Genomic DNA, 18,351 nt, shown 5'->3' on the forward strand with positions numbered 1-18,351 from the left:
CAAGATGAATGGCGGAACATTCCTGTAGAAATCTGTTAAAATCTTGTGGGCTCAATGCCCAGAAGATGTAAAACTGTTCTTGACGCAAAAGGATATTCTTCTAAATATTAGGATTTTTTCTGCAAAAGCAATGAAAATTAACAATAAACATTTCTTTCCATATTTTTGTTCAGGTCTATTTTTAATTTTCACTGACGAAATTTAATAATTAATTGTTTCGGGAATATTTATGTAACAAATATTGAGCAGTTCAATAGCCTATTATTTTTTAGTTTTACTTTTATTTCGATGAAGCAAAATAAAAATTATTACAGAAAAGTAAAATTTTTCCATACTTTTGTCTGCCACTGCATATTACGAAAAATTTTGAAACGATGAGAGATGTGGTTCCACTGGACTAACTCGGGCTATGTCAACCGCTAGCCTCGCAACCCACTTCGTTGCTTTGTCTAAAGCATATTAACCTTATGTTGCCCGTCTCTCACTTGCACAATCTTTGTTTCTACTTGAACTGCTAATATCTGCATATCTTCTATAAATAGCCCAGTATCGCAGGGTGGAATCTCCGATCCATCTCCGACTTTCCATAGGCACAAGCGAAGTCCTAGAGATCCAGTTTATTCCCAATAACTCTTACTTCCGCACCAATATCGCACTGAACTAGGATTACTTCAGGTTAAGTAATACCGTTAATTTCGACATGAAAGAAGCAACTTTGTTATTGTTGAAATAAAAGATGTGGATCTTCGTCTTTTTGTTATAGAAAATAACAAAGGCGTATCCGAAACAGTTGCAACAATCGTCAGATAACTATTATTGAGAACAAAGTTTTCTCACCAATGTTCATGTAATCCACCGTGCTGATGTCCGGAACGACTGTTGCTGGTTAGTGATTTCCTGGAGCTGAACTTCCAATAATTTAACTTTCGATACTTCTTTCCTTTGCAATCTGCACTTCAGCTAGATCTCTCCCTTATACAGCAGCACACATTCGTACATCGTTGACTTTCGCTCCCATTATAATATTAATGATGCTGTAAGTATAGATTCCACAGAACTCACATATATGATCCACATAACGGTGATTTTATTCTCTTCGAGAATAATGGTTAGGTATGAGTGGTAATCAGATTTGCTCCTCCTAAGTGCGGATAGTAACAGCTCAATTTTATCCAATCCAACTACATCCAACTTATCAAACTATTTAATTAATTGTCCTCAGGATCAATCTCGTCAAGAATGACGTGGATACTGCTCTTTGAAGTTTTGACTGTGAGATTGTCGTAACAGTGTTGATAGAGTTCATTGTTGAAAAAGAGTTTTAAAAACGTCAATATCAGCATAATCCATTTCAGTGGGTTTTTCGACGACACTCATCCACATAATCGTCTATATTCTGGAACTACACAAAGCAATAACTTTTCTTCGTCAACCTAAAGTCTTGAACTGTTAAGTCCGCTTTCGCATTTAAAGGAAATTAGTTTAAAACTAAACTAAAAATAGTATATGGAGATGCATAAGACTATCATGAGAATATCCAAGATGGCTGCAATCAAAGATCCAGACCAACCAGAAATATTTGAATTCATTCCAACTTTTGCTGACTAATAAATATTTAGTTATAACCCAGTACTGGTAGTTTATTTACCTGAAGGATTCACATTTAATACCCAACTTTTCATGCGCATTTTTAGCGCCTTCAAATGTGGTTTTAAAGCGCCAGTCTCTTAGCCAATTAAAACCAAAAACTTAACACCTATAGACTCATAAACAACTGACACCATTTCATTGGAGCAGAAGCTCTTTTTCAAAAAATCAGCCTCAGTTTTGAAATTTCCAAACCTCAGAATATAATTCAGTGTAAAAACTAAATAAACTATCGATTGGAAGATTTTTTTGACACGGCTCAGTAATTGAACCAACATAAATAGAAACTTCGCAAATAAAGTAAAAACAAAATTGTTCCTTTTCAACCCAAAAATATATTTCAGCCTAAAAAAATAACAAACTGGCTAAGGCGATTGGAAGCAATTGATTATCACAACTGTTTGTCCGAAAATGTGGCATTCGATTAACGTAACGGGCGAAAATTCTTCATAGGTCTGCACTTAAAACGCGACACCAACTATTCAGTTATTCCATTTAACACATTTTTAAACATTTTAAAATATTTTAAAACATTACCAACAAGATATGAGCTTCGGGAGCACCATGCTAGAAACACATTTTGTTGAATAGTAAGTGCATAAATTTTAAATGTATATTATGAATTTGAGAAATGTGTATAAAAAATAAAAAATAAGATCTTTAGAGAAAAACGAAAATAAATTTAAAAAAATGGAATAATAGAAAAATGCTAATATTGTATAAGGTATCACATAAAGAATTACGGTTAAAATATTGTTATCTATTTACACTCGACTGTACACATATACGAGGATCAAATTCCCGAGCAGCTTTTTTTACAAAAACATTCCCTATTGATTTAATTTAAATTAGATTATAAATAAATAATCCGGTCCGGTATATTATCCTCAATATATTTTAAGTCGCAACAAATTTAATGTGTAATATAAATCTCTACAAACAAAAGTAATGTATCAAAAATTGCTCAAATTCTTAGAAGAATATTAAATTAAGATTTAAGTATTAAACCAATCTATACTACTGGAGTTTTAATTTAAATTTAATGCACTGAAATACTTCCGAGTTACGCGCTATAAGAGAACCAACAACAACGTACATTCGCCCAAAAATAAATAGTTTTTATTCATGATCTTCATGGCCTATCGCTATCCAGGTACGATATTACCAGACCGGACGTTAAATTTAATATAGAATCATGAGGATTTGTTACCATTTAACGCCATCCTTGTAGCGTTCACCGCTGCCCGCTCAGCTACTTCGGCAGCCATTTGTTGCATACCGGATTCGACGAACATTTGCATGACGGATTTGAACAGCTGAAAAAGGACATATAGATGTAAATGGTATAAGATCATCATCATTGAATAAGCAGCTTAATTAAGGTCATAATATAAAAACAAAGAATAATGTTTCGGTAATTCCGAAAAAAAAAAACAAAACAATAAAAGCACAACTTTAAAAAAACTATTAATAAAATACATGCAATAAAAATACAATATATGGCTATAATACATACTTCGTTTTCTAAGCCTTCTCTTTTTAAAATATGACCGCTAAATGAGAAGATGTATATTTTAAAATTGTGATAATGAATAAACCCATGGCAAAATTCAAATATATTTAATTTAATTTGATTAACATCTTTTAGAATTTGATATGTATCACGTAATACTCACGTTTTCCCATATGAAGTTCGCCGTTTCATCGATCGTTACTCCCACTTCCCTCATCTCTCCACTATACCTATAAATATGGAAAAATAATTTCATTTACAATACTTAACTTTAGAATAAATAAATACATAATTTTAAAAATTATTCACCGACCCCTCCAAGGTTGGTGGAGTAATTGAAAGGATTCGTTCTAAACTATGATGCTAGACGAAGATCAGATACCGTTCTACAAACACATGACAGTTATACTTTTAGATGTATAACCCGTTATTATAGGAAAATCTTTATATATCTTCGTATTTCTTAGTTATGACACTAAAATCACCATGCGGACATCGAATCTGAGGCACCTTCTTAAATAAAATAAACTATATACGTTACGGGTAAAGGAATTTTAACAGGTAGACGTATTCATAAAACCGGCATTTTAGGTTTTAGAAAAAAAATAGTTTGTGAGGGTAATTTATTTTTATCCCAAAAGTATATGTTCATGAACATCTCATTAAGGTCTACTAACTTTTCACGTACGTCCGTTCTCTGATAAAACACAAGTGTCATATATATTTCATTAATTAAAACTATATACAGGGTGTTTAAAAAAACTCGCTACAATATTTAAGGGGCTAATTTCTCTGGTCATTTTATGAAAAAAGTTCCTATAAACATAGGTGCGAAAACATATTGTTTCCAATATAGAGAATGTAATTTTTTTTTAAATAATGGTTTTTGAAAAATGATTCAAATGTGTTTTGACCGATTTTTTTAAAATGTAATACCGTTGTTTGTAATAATAATAAAGAACTGGTTTGGTCCTAACTAGTTTAAAATTATTAAGTTCAGTAACTGGAGGGTCCTTCAATCAAATTTATTGACAAAAGAATATACGCCACTAACATTAACTTAATTTTAATATTTTTTTAAGATGAAACAACTAAAAATATGACATCTTTTTCTCTTGAATTTTCGTCCATCTTGCTTCGTGTACGACACAAAAAATATCAATCTTTTTGAAATATTCTAAGAACATTTGCGAACAATACAACTAAAAATAACTGTTTTATTCACTAACATACTAGGTGTACTATTTCAAAATCAATAAGGTGGGTGTCATTTGAATGCGTCTCAGGCAAAAGATATTTTAATAATTTTTCAAAATCATAATTACAAAAAAATGATGGCCTTTATCTTGGAAACAATACATTTTTGGACTTATGTTTATAGGAACTTATTTCCATAAAATAACCTGAGAAATCATCTCCTTAATTATAGCCGCGTCTTTTTTAAATACCCTATACATATGTAGTATGTTCCATTGTCTATCAGTCAAAATCTTTATAGTTATATGCGGATATACAGCATACAAATGTATAGACCAAAATCAAAAAACAATTCACTAGTGTTCTCAAAACTTCAAATTCGAATTTCTAAAAGAGCATCGAAATGCATTAGATGTCCATAGAATCAAATATAACATTAACTAATTTTTTTCATACAAATTTTTTGTTTTTCTGTAAATAAACAAATTACAAGATGATAATAACTTACCTGACATAAGCCCATGTAGCGAGTGTGATGAATGATACAGCCATCCCCATATTGCACATATTGGCCAATGAATATAAACCAAACAGTCCAAACAATCCAGATGCAATGTAAAAAGCGACGGCCAAGGCGAAAAACACTGCAGGAGTCCTCGCTGATTTGAAGATATTCTTGCCTTCATTGTGGGCTTTGAACTGAAGGAACGTATCTTCAATGTCCTGTTAGAACAGCACAATATGAGAATAAAACATGAAATTAAAACTCACTGACAAACCTTTTCTAATTGTTCCTTATACAAAGCGCTAAATTCATCACCGCCCATTTTCTTCTTCTTCTCAAACTGTTCAATGGCTTTATCCTTCACTCTCTTATGTTCTGTTTCAATAGCATCAGTTTTAAGATATGGTTTAGTACCACCGCACACATCTTCCATCAGTTGCACGTAGACGTCTTTTGCATCTGCAACGGCTGCTAGGTTATTTGCTTCAGCTGTAGCCTAACATAATTTCAAACATATTGGAATATTTATATATATCTGATATTATTTATAACTTACTACAAGCATAGATTTTGGTTCGGGAAGATCATCTCCCTCGTAGATTTGCATGTATGATTTGCAGTATTGTACAAAATCTCTTACTTTAACTTTTTCTCCATTGATTTTCTTCAGTACTAGGTTCTCTGGGGCCAAAATCATGGGTACTAGTATCTTCAAGTTGTCTTTAAAGTCCTGATCAATTTCTGAAAGATTTTAAATTACAGCGTCGTTATATAGATTTTTACTAACTTTGCCTGTAGGCAAAACGCATACAGAGCAAAATTATTTAAAATTATTGATATAAACGAATGACTGATAAAAAAACAACTTTTATTAGCCCTAATTAAGATAAACAGAAGCGACATAAATTACTTCACAATGTCCTAAATCTCTCATGGACAAACCCCAGGTCGCTCCAAGAGTTGAATTCACCATAATTATAATAAAGCTAATATAAGTAATTTTTGAATTAAATAAAAATTTAAATGGGCACAAAAAGTTATTGTTCACAATTAAAAATATATCATTCAGATGACGAAACTTGGTTGATTTTGAAAACATCAATATCTTAATTTGATTTTCAATTGCTAATTTATATACATGAATCAGTTTTAAAAATGTGTTCATACAATTACAATTTATGAATACTATTTTAATTTTTACTAATAAAAAATTTATTTTGCAGTTTTCTTGAAACACGTTTTCATAAAATTAAGGGTATATTTTTTTATAGCGAATTTAAACTTTTTAAATTTTGAAGTGAAATGTTTAGTTTTGTCTCAAATTTATTATAATAGTATGATCATTCCCCATTAATTCCGCATCGCGAACATCGATGTGCTAAATTTAGGCCACAGCAACCCCAAAGAATTTAGCCACTCGTTCGCTTCAATTTCTTATTCTGTAATCTTATTGGTCAAGTTACCTGGATCATTATTTTACATTTACAAAGCAACTAATAACCTTTCCCTTTGTCGTTGAGAAATTTCATACTCGCATAAACTGACTTCTAAATAAGTTCTACATTCTGCGATTTTAAAATTGGCTTTTAAAAAATACAATTACTTACCAGATAGGCGTCCATCAAAGGTAGGGCTGGTGGCCACCTTAATCCCAGGATGAGGCATTAAAAAACACGCAATTTCCGAAAAACAAGACCTGATATGTTTGCGCAAGGACTGTAACTCTGTATGTTGATGATCGCTAACTTCTAGACGTTTTTGAAGGATCTGTTGACCGCCCACTGCCCCATAGGGAGCCTCATATGGAAATCTCCAATCTCTCACCAGGAATTGAAGTCTTTGGAACGGCGTTTTTCCGGAGTCGGCTAGGGCCAAGCGCCCGTATTCCGTAAAAAGCTACAGACATATTATTCGCACTAAACTTTTCGGTGCACGCTTTAGATTAACTGACTATAATCCCATAAAATCTTTTAATTTTTATAAACATTTAGAATTAACACATAAAAGCTATCAAGCAAGATGGCTTTTATATGTTAATTATACTGCCAAAGATTAGTCGGTAAATAACACAATTTGTAAAAAAAATTCACTTGAAACACACGTAAATCTCTAATTATAAATATGATCCTTACGCAATGCATATATAGACTTTGCCTTGGCATTGCACCACATATTCCTAAAACGACTAATTATGTTTTCATATAACCAGTGACCGTAAAAATTAAAGCCGTGCATTAACACGAAACAAAAATCAATGTTAATGCTATGATTCAAGACTTTTACCAGTGATTTTTAATACATAGGCCAACCCACAGTAAACAATTATATAAATGAAAACAAAAACACACCTGTAGATGCTGAAGGTCGTCTTCTTGTATATTGGTGGATAAATTATAAATTTGAACTGAACTTATCATGGTACTTAAGGCAAAAATGGTGGCGCATTCTTTAACTGTGCTCTTGCTATCCCATGTGCCCTGGGTATCTAGCAGGATTATTGCAATCTACAAAAAGCAGAATTAAAAAACACATAATTTTGCTGATTTGGTAATTACTATTTTGACAACTTAGTTTAAGAAAAGCTTTCAATGTTTATTAATAATATTACTATCAGGATAGTATCTGAAACAATACAAACCTTTTCGCCTGTCGGAAGTTCAGATAAAAAAACTTCTGACCACATCAAAATGCCTGTGGTATCACGCTCAGAACCACCTCTCCATGAGAAACCTTCTAATGGAGTGTCTACCGATCCCATCCACTCTGATGTATTTTGTTTGTGGACATACTGAAACACAAATGAATTATATGTTTGTTTAGTAATATATACTCAGCTAATATCGCAATAGTAAATAATAATTTAATATACTTATTATATCAAACCTAATTTAACCAATAGATATTTCTTAACAGAATTACACAAAATACATGTGGTATTTTCTTAATTTAACATAAAAAGAAAAGTAATTATCAGAAAAAGATATTGCACTTTTTAATTAAGTAGGTTATCAAAAAACTGTAATCTTATAGAAGTAGATACAGTTGCACATTGTTATTATCATTGTTTAAATACCGCTGTATTTTTTCCTACTTGAATTAATTTTTTATTATACAGTACTTAATTCTTATCTCTTATATAGGGCAAAATCCAAATTTTCTATTATAAATGGAAAATCTACAGAAGATGCTCCTGACTGACATAAAATTGACTTTATATTTGAAATCAGTAAGTTTCAAACACAAAATACATTTAGATGTGTTTGTTATTTTTCTCATTTTAATTATCCATGGATATGATGAAATTTTAGTGTTTAACCTATTTTTAGATAATTATATAAAAAATGACGTAGTGAAAACATTCTGTATTCACCCTCTTATGAAAAATTATGTTCAGATAACTTCAAACTCATGCTGGATTATTTAATCTTTTAACTTAAGTGCTCCACACCTCCTATGGGTTAAAGTGGCACCTAAAAAGAAATCAACCTTACAATATTTGTTTTATTTATTACTTAACAATAATTCCTGCAAATATACTAATCAGGTATATTTTGTCCAAAATTGAAGCATTACCATGGCCGCAAATATAAGACACAAGAAATTAATAAGCAATAGTGCTGTTTTAGAGTATTCTGTTCAAATTCTATAGTCTTATTTTATTTAATGCTATTAGATGTATGAATAACAAATGAATGTTTACAGAACATCAAGCTGATCATATAAGTAAATTAATAATTAAGTATCTACCTTTGAATTCATGTATCGAAGGAAAAAATCCAACAAAAAGGACTTTCCATGTCTGAATGCACCAGCCACTGAAACAACCACAACATATCTATCTTTGATTTCATCCTTTAAAAGCACTTTCCTCAATGCTTCTTCATCTAACTTAAAGGAATGATCATTATTGGCAAGTATTACTGGAACGGCATGGGGTCTGGCCATAGTATCCTCCACATCTGAAACCTCTGATAATAATATGTTAGTAAATCCCTGGATCCATGAACTTATTACCTATAATTGGAATTGGAAGGCAATGTTATGAAGTTAATGAAAGAAATAATCTTATACCCAGCATAAAATAAGAATGGTTTTCCAAAAATAATTATTAGATTTTCTAGCGCTTCGCAGTGTTAGAAAACTATTAATGAATCAATTACAGGTTAATTTATAAATAGTTAAAATTTAAAATGCAAGGTTGAAAGATTGTTTTTTTTTGTACCAGGTCAAAAGTAGAAGATAAAGTTTAATTACCTTCAACAGATGATCCATCATTTGTGGTAAGTTTGCCCCGTTGTCTTATCTCACTCATGTTGTATAAAAATAAAAATTATATAAAAATTTCTCAAAAAAGATCCCCAGTTCTCACTTTTCTATTGTTGAGCTACGTTTCCTTCCGTCACGCAAGCAAGCACGCAAAAAGCATAATAATGATGTCATTAGAAATGACACTGGCGGACTGGAATTGTTATGACGTAATGCAAATGACGTTGACATCTCACATCAATTCATAGATATGTTTTTTTTTTAAACATAGAGTCACAAAACAGTGAAGAGAATGTAAATTTTGTAAACTACATATATCGTGTCAACCCACATATACAGTGGTGGCGAAAAGATGGAAACTTATTATTTCTTAAACTACATTACAACAATTATTATTTTTAATCTTTCTGTGTTAAAACTTCCTATCTTATACGTAAACTACTTATTTCTTCAAAATATTTGTTGGATATTTGCTATTTAGGTTTTTTTGGAGATGAGACTTAAATTTAAGCGGCCAAAAATATGGAAACTCAAAGCAAAATGAATTGTATTTTGTTTTACTTTAAGTTGAAGAGATCTATTTGTAATAAATATTTTTAAATATTATGGGCAACCAAAAATATTTTTCATTAGACTTAGAAAATAAAGTAATAAAGCTATAAAATGCAGGAGTTACGCCATTTACCGTAAATGGAAATTTAAATATTTTAAAAGGAACTATTTCAAAACTAATTTAAAAGTATAGTCATAAAGATACAACTCCAACTGTTCTAAAGGTCGGAAAACCTACAGTGAGTACAAAAGTAGAGAAAATTGTAACAAGAATTTTATTGGCAGATTTAAGAAAATCATATCCTGAAATCGCCAAAAAATAAGCGATATGGGCATTTTGGTATCTTCACGAACTGTCCGACGACGTCTAAATGCTTAGGGATTATTTCAAAGAGTTGCAGTAAAAAAATCTTTAATTTGAAAAAAGAATCGAAAGGCGAGACTTCGATTAACTCGTAAATATCTATCCTCGTCACCGACGAAATGGAATACTCTCTTTTTTAGTGATGAAAGTAAGTTCCAGTAATTTGGTAGTAATGGTAAAAAATTTGTCAGAAGGCCAAAAGATAAAAAATATAATTATAAATATCAATTACCTACTGTGAAACACGAAGGAGGCAACGTGATGGTGTGAGGCTGCTTTTCTAGATATGGTACTGGACCGTTCATTCAAATTAAATGTATTATGAATCTTTTTGTTTATCGAGATATGTTTGAAAAATAATATGTTGCCTTGTGCTAATATGAAATTACAGTTAAAGTTATCAAAAACGTTCATGCCAACATTCTTCAATATAATCAACATGAGTTATTTTAACACCTTGGAGTTTAGCAAGGGGGGGGGGGGGGTATATGGATGCGCATCTAATATTCATACTTGGAGATTGTAATGCTCTTGAAGCTCTTATGTTATAATTCAAGATGCTCATATTAAACATTTTTGATAACATTAGCTGTAATATATATCATTATTTTTCATAACAAACTGCTATTTTATTTGATTTCAAATTGTTGGCATGTACAGCGCATGTTGATAACAAAATGCTATTTTCTTAAAAACTGTTTAAGATATCAATTAAAGTAAGGTATACGTTTTTTGTAGAAAAATTATGAAAAAATCAAGCTATAAAAAAAGATTATTTCGGTAACTCACTGAAAAAAATAATGAACTTAAATGAACAAATTTTGACTTCCCCTGTATAAGACACACATATGAAACATCTGTTTATGTACTAAAATAAGTACGACTATGAGTTATTTGAATCTTCCAACTGTTATTCTCACCATGAAAATTGTTTAAAAGTTATAGCGAAAATATATTTTTTTAATTTCTTGCTTTGAGCGCGAATAACTTGATAAGGAAGGCCGCTAGGAATTTTTTAAATATGAAGTAATGGCATTATTTTAGCTTCTCTCTAAACCTTAGAATGTATGACAATCTTTTCAGATACTCTGTATGTAAATAATTATCAATAAACAATATACGTGTCAACAAGCAATTAAAAACCATACCATGGGTTATCTTTTGGTCGCAGATCTTATATATTTAGGTATGCCATTGAATTTAGACATAAATTCGTCGTCATAAATGCTACAAGCTTTTGTATAGGATTGAGAAGCACAAAAAAGATTGAAGCTCTGCAGAACGGAAATGCATTTTTAAAACCTGTCTCTAAGAACTTTGACCTCCTCTATACATATTCTCTTCCCAATAATAAGAGACAGATTCTACGCACTCATTTTCTGCTGCATTTAAGTGAATGATTTTAATAAGCAGCATCAACCGCAACACAAATTAAAGTCCAGATAGTATCGAATGGTTTAAATTTCAATTATATATTATACTTATCATAAATTCACATTATCTATCATGCAAATAAGTACAAATAAACGCAGTTCTCATTTTTAATTGCGTATTAAATATCAATGATCTGAGTTTTGAAGCAAAAAAATGTCGCTAAAAGAAAAAGGTTGCCCCCTTATGCAGTGCTTACATCATTTCTAATTGGATCTACTAGAAATAATCTAGGGCGAATTTACAACCTTTGATCATTGAAATAGTATTTTCAATTGAAAAAACATCCACTCATACATGAAATTTAGAATTTTCAAATCCAGACACTCGTGATATATTGTGATAGAAAAAAAAACAATATTATCAAAAATAAGTAAATATAACACTTTCCCTTCTGTTCAATTACAAACACCTCTGAATTCTGTTTACTCACAAGGAGACCTGAAGATGTGTTTAGTTTGGGCAATTTACATTTGTCTGATATCACGGTATGTATATCTTCTTGAAATGGTATATCCTAATATGTTTCTCTTTTTTGGTATCATCATCAGGAATTTCAATTAATACCTATCAAAATTTTATCATTACAGTTGCTTGGCAGAAAACAAATTCCAAAAGACTTTATTTTTGGAGTTGGGACATCTGCATTTCAAATTAAGGGTGGGCGGAATGAAGATGGCAAAGGAGAAAGTATTTAAGACACATTCTTGCATGACCAAAGTAAAGAAGAAAGAAAAGGTGAAAAAAATTACTTACCAAATTTAGATTCATAAATACCATTGAGAACGGTACGCGACTCTTACCATAAATGGCAAAAAGATGTAGAGAATGCTAAAACTCTAGGTCTTGACTGTTACATGTGAATTAATTATTATGTCTTGTAAAAAAGCTTGTAAAACAATAATTGTTGCAGAATATCAATCTCCTGGTCAAGAATACTACCAAACAGAATGATCAACAACATCAACCAGAAAGGCGCTGATTATTATTTAAATATCATTAAAGTAAGTCTTTTACATAGTTCAATGTTTCAATTGATAAATATATTAGATTCCAGGCATTGAAGGAAGCAGGAATAGAACCCATGATCACAATCTACCATTGGAACATGCCTCAACACATTTCCGACCTGGGAGAATTTCTTAATCCCCAATTTGTTGATTATTTCGGAGACTATGCGAGGTTGCTATTAAAACTATATGGATCCTATGTTAAGTACTAGTAAGTTCCCAATTGTTTTAGATAACATGTACTTATATGTAAAATTTGCAAAATTTTGAAAATATTTAATAAATACATGCTCAAATTATGAGTACTTAAACTCCTTAATTATATTAAGTAAACACTTAATCAAGTATTCACTATAAATCAATTATTGTAAGAGAAATTCCATAGAAATTTAGTTTATTAAGAGATACAGATGATAAGACACATATTATGTAGTAAAGTTGGATAAAAATGAATCCAAAAAATTGTTCAATTGCAAGCAGGGATCAAGGTCTATTCAGGTCTTCTAGAACAAAAAATAAACAATCACGCAATGCTAGTTTCTGATTCGTAACAACTTATTATTTGGAAATGTAATAATCTCTTTCGCTATAAGATTCATCAGGTTTAAAGTGACTTTGGGTAGGGCCATATAAAGCAAAATGGCAATATAAATAAATGATTAAAGAAAAGTATCAAACCCATTACAAAACAGAATCCGCACTATTTTGATATTTTAATTTCATCTCATTGCCTTAAAACACGAACTGTTCATCACTCTAATATGAATCACTGGCCAAGTTTTTGTTAATTTTAACTCTACATTTAAGAACGCGTAACTTAAAAATATAAAAATATTAACAATTAACCAACATTACATACCATTAAAGAGTTTCAAGTTTTGATAAATAAGATAGGTAACTTAAACTCATACGAACAGGAAATAACACACGAATTTAAGACTTGAGACCATCAACAACGCCGTGTGTTTGCTGAAAAGATACAAGAAAATTATCCAATAAAGATCATTTTTAACGATGAGACAAAATTTCACGTTGGTGAGTTCATAAATAATCACAATTTCCGTATTTGGGGATTGTGAAATCCAAGTGAAATTGATCAAACAGAAAGACATCCTCAAAAGGTGACTGTTGGTGTGTCTTTTTGTTCGGACGATAATGGCAATTTTTTTTTCTAGGATCATAATGAGAACGCTGTTAAGATTGATAACGTTCTCTATCGGAACATGCTAATGATTTTTTTCTAGAAGCAGTTGAAAAATATGGTCATCGAAGGTCTTTGGTTTCAATAGAACGGTGTCACTTGCTACACTGCAGGAGAAACGATACAATTATTGTGTGGTAAGTTACCAGGTGGCATTATTTTAAGCAATGGAGACATCAATTGGCCGCCGCGATCATATGATTTAACTCCCGCAGATTTTTTTCTTTGGAGGTATCTGAAAAGCAGAGTCTACAAAAATAAACCGAACACCATTGCAGAGCCAAAATGGGAGATCAGCGTGAAATAACCGGCATTGAACCTAATTTGTGCCGTAGAGCGCTTAAAAGTTTTCATAAACGGATTACGTCATGCCACGTAAGACGCGGTGATCATTTACATGATAAACTAGTCAAAACCATTTAACCATTTTTATAAAACCGCATAAAATTAATTCTAAAATTTTTTTCATTCACCAAATGTTGGATAACTTGTGAATCATCAGAGTTAAACGTAACATTTAGTTTTTAAAAATTGAACAGAAAATGATAAAGATATTAAAGAATTACTGCAAGTACTTAATTTTTTACTAAATTGTATTGTAGAAATAAATTTAACAAATGCAAAAAACAAACAGAATTAATAATGGGTGTGTCTGCCTCGGATTAATCGGACTTCTTGACGCCGTCTGAGCATAGAATAAATTAGTTTTCTATAATTTTCTTTGGAGTGTTGTTCTCTTATTCCTGAAACTTGTCCGCCAAGTCATGTAAATTTTCGGTAGTTAGACAATGTCTTAACATTTTCTGAAGAAAAGGTTGAGAAATTGTCCAACTACCGGAGATATTTTATGAGGTTCAGGTCTGGGAAATTGGCTGGCCATTCAAAATCTTTGATATTGTGTACTCGAAGGTGTTGCGTTAGTGATCGGGCGGTGTGGGGTCTCGCACTACCTTGTTGAAGAACAAAGTTTGGACCTTATTTTGCGGAAAATGGGATGACGTAAGATTCTAAAATGTCCTTTAAGAACCAACGGTCATTCGCAATTTCATCTCGAAAAATATGCAAAGTAGTGCGCCGTGTTAAAGGAATTTGTCCCAGATCATGATAGAGGCTACCCCCCCGAAATAGACAGTTTCTCTTACATTTGACGGTACATACCGCTCACATCCACGTCTTCATGTTCGAATACGTGCATCGTTGTAGCTAAATCAATATTTTGACTCAACTGTAAAAAAAACGTGCCCCCTTGATCCATATCCCAATCAATATGGTTTCTGAAGGAATTTAACCACGTTCTCCAATGTTCACGGATTAACTAGGGCCTCAAAGCTCTGACCCTGGATCGTATAATGACGTCATGAAGCCTGTTTCTTATAATTTGGGTAGATATTTGCCATCCCGTAGTGCCGAAATGAATATCATCAACGTTTCTTGCTCTATTGTGGAGGGCTGATCTTACCAAATTGCGATCTTCACGAGGTGTTATCCCTTCTCGAACAGGGTAAGATCTTGTGGTAACTGTACCAAATTCTTTATGCCGGCTAAGAAGTCTAGAAACGACCGAACTACTTTTTTGAAGTTTTCGACCCATGCTCGAAACGGAGTAACCTTCTTTAAAAAAAGTAACTGTCCTAATCACTTTGTTTCGATTTAAAAGTGTCCTTCGGACAATAGGCCTTTCTATAGCGTCAAAATTCATCGCGAGTTGCAAAAAAGGGAATGCAATGTTATGTACTGCAATTAACAGGGCAAAACGAACTAAATATTATTTTCAATATTTTATGAAATAGCATATTGTCGCCTTTTAGAAAAACTTGCAAACAAAAAATTATCATTTTTAATATTGCTTAACTTTGATATTGAGAAGGTATTAGTAAGTAGAATTATAGGGAACTTGCCTAAAAGGCTACTAAACTGCAAGTATAATAAAAAGTGGTCATTAATTCATATTGATTAATCAACTTTCATACACAATTTTAATGAATCAACTTCAAAGGCCAAATAAACATTTTTTATATTTTTCAATTTCCCTGTATTATCTTTAATACCTTTTGGTGAAAATCCAAAGTGAATCACCCTTTATTTAGCAAACATTTGATACTCTTTTAGGATAAATGTTAATGAACCGTGGCTGGTTTGCGGAGTAAGTTATGGATATGGATCAGATGGATTAAACCTCATTGGCGACGGCATCTACCAATGTGGCTATATGCTTATTAAATCCCATGCTAAAGCTTACAGAATCTATGACGAATAATTTAGGTCAAAATATAATGGTTCTAACACTCTATACTCAAATTTGTACCAGATATCATATTTGAGTTAAATTTTTAGGACAAATCGACTTGATAATTAGCTCCACGTGGGCAGAGCTGCTTCTGCCAGCGATCTTGACTGGAAGCTCAACAGCGCTATATTGAATTTAACATAAGGTTAAAAATGACCTGAACAGCCCAATTTAATAATGACCAATTGAAACGTTACAGCTGGGTTGGTGGGCAAATCCAATTTTCTTGGGATATTGGCCCCAAGTAATGATTAACAGGATTGCAAACTGAAGCCAACTTGAAGGCTTGACGAAATCTCGTCTTTCTGAATTCGCTTCGGAGGAACTCGACTACATTACTGGAACTTTTGACTTCTTCGGTCTGAACACGTAAGATAAACACGAACAAAGATCTCATTACCTAAATAAACATATAATTATCGACACCAGGTACAGTGTGAGTCAAGTTAAATTTCAACCAGGCGCCGACATCGGAGATTCATCTTATGATTTTGATCTCTCAGTTTCTCAGATGTTCAATGGCAGTTTTTATTATCCTGAGGGTCTCAGGACGTGTCTCAATTACATTTCGGAAATGTAACTAGAAACTGTCTTTTAGATCCAAATATTACAAATGTTCTTACATTCCTTGTTGTAGATATAAATCTACAGCAATTTTTATCACTGAAAATGAAAAGGAAACCGAAGATACTTTGGAGGATGATCGACGGATTTTAGTTATTAGGGTAGTGGAACGCTAATTTTCTTGGCTCAATTCTATTGATCAGTTTCTGGGCTTCCCTGACAATTTATTTTGCAGTTAAAATTAGTAACGTGGTTATAATTTATCCTTAACTTCAGTTATTTTCTTAATTAATATTTATTTTTTTCGGTAACACTTACGTTCAGTTTTTCGTTTTAGGACTTTTTGAATGGTGTGATAGACGCTAAAGTGCAAGACGGGGTAAATATTAATGGCTACATAATTTGGTCATTAATGGACAATTTTGAGTGGGGATCTTATGAGTACGTTAAAGCGGGTACTATAGATATATTAAATATATATATATATATATTTATGATTCTAATTTTTAACATTTACAAAGAACAATGAATATCTACGTACAATGAATTTAAAGTTGGTAATAAATATACAAAATAGAAATTTATAAGAAAATTATCTTTGCGGATATTCTATTGGTTATAATTAATTATTACAGATAGATAGAGAATGAAACTGACATAAAATAGCCGCAAAATAAAGCATTTAATTCAAGATATTAAATAAATAATTACATTTCATTTTGAAATATGAGTTAAAGTCAACTTATGGAATAAATGAATAAAACATTTACCAATTTTTGAACGGAGTATAACAAATTGTTTTATACCTCTTTGTCTTTTTTTCTTTTTCTCAATATTTATCCCTTCTTCAAATTCAGATCTGTTTGGAAATTTCAATTTTCTATTTTTATTATTTATTGCATTTTCAACGTAAGTACCTACTTCTTCATAAACTCTAAAAATTCTAAAGTTAAATTCTTTTTGCAGATGTTTAATGTATTCAAGAATTTGAATTTCAGGAGTAAGTTTGGAATTATTCGTTTTGATTTTGCCACCCTCAACAAAACTAGAACCTGGAAAAAGTCGGCAAACATGGTATCAAAATGTGATCGCAACTAAGATATTGGACGTCTAATTCAAACATATTTTTACATATACAAAGTGTCTGAAAGTCAATGAGTTTAAATGATATCTATGTTAATATTAATGTTGCAGAAATACTGTTTAAATGCTAAAAGGTGTTTTTAATAATTGCATTTTGGGATCCTCTTCGTATTATATTTATTCACCAAGATACCGAGAAAGTGTAAAAACTGATTCTGATAAAATTTTTGCCGTAGAATCCTGTGACGTAACTAGTTTTTTTGCATCATCTGTTCAAAAACCATTCATATACATGTTATTAGGTACTTTAAATTTTTTCGTCAATAGTTTTCAAAACCGCTAATTTTTTTACATAAAAAATATGTTAGTTATATTTTGAATTGTCTCACCAATAACTTTTAAAAAAGATGACTTTTTAAAAATTTTCTTTTGGAAAAATTTGAAAAAAATCATATTTTGAAAGCTAAATTTAAAATATTTAATAATATATAAAAGGTCTCATTAACAAATTATAATTTTAATTAGTTCGGATAAATCAATATCTTGTAGGATAAATAAAACATGGGGGGAGATCCCAAAACGCAGTTTCTAAAACCACCCTGTACCTACGAACACCGTAAAAAGCAAACAAACGATTACACAAACCATATGTAGAGAATTGAATAAATAAAACATTCCTTACAATCATTGGAATATGTGTCTGCGATCTTAATACATAATATTACTAAGAC

The 18,351-nt window shown here is 31.4% G+C and overlaps 1 protein-coding gene and 1 pseudogene across 1 annotated transcript; one reads left to right on the forward strand and one right to left on the reverse strand.

Moving 5' to 3' along the window:
• Positions 1–1,959: 1,959 nt before the first annotated feature.
• On the reverse strand, positions 1,960–9,294 carry atl (atlastin GTPase). Its single transcript, XM_066295975.1, has 10 exons — positions 9,117–9,294; positions 8,610–8,830; positions 7,501–7,650; positions 7,211–7,366; positions 6,470–6,758; positions 5,419–5,603; positions 5,137–5,358; positions 4,866–5,080; positions 3,324–3,390; positions 1,960–2,963 (listed from the first exon to the last, which is right to left on the reverse strand). The coding sequence occupies exons 1-10, from the start codon at positions 9,172–9,174 to the stop codon at positions 2,841–2,843; spliced, it is 1,686 nt and encodes a 561-aa protein (XP_066152072.1). The 5' UTR covers positions 9,175–9,294; the 3' UTR covers positions 1,960–2,840.
• A 2,579-nt stretch (positions 9,295–11,873) lies between these two features.
• On the forward strand, positions 11,874–17,651 carry LOC136346720 (myrosinase 1-like; annotated as a pseudogene).
• The last annotated feature ends 700 nt before the right edge of the window (positions 17,652–18,351 follow it).

The sequence above is a fragment of the Euwallacea fornicatus genome, chromosome 24, assembly GCF_040115645.1.
Source record: "Euwallacea fornicatus isolate EFF26 chromosome 24, ASM4011564v1, whole genome shotgun sequence".
Lineage (NCBI taxonomy): Eukaryota > Metazoa > Arthropoda > Insecta > Coleoptera > Curculionidae > Euwallacea > Euwallacea fornicatus.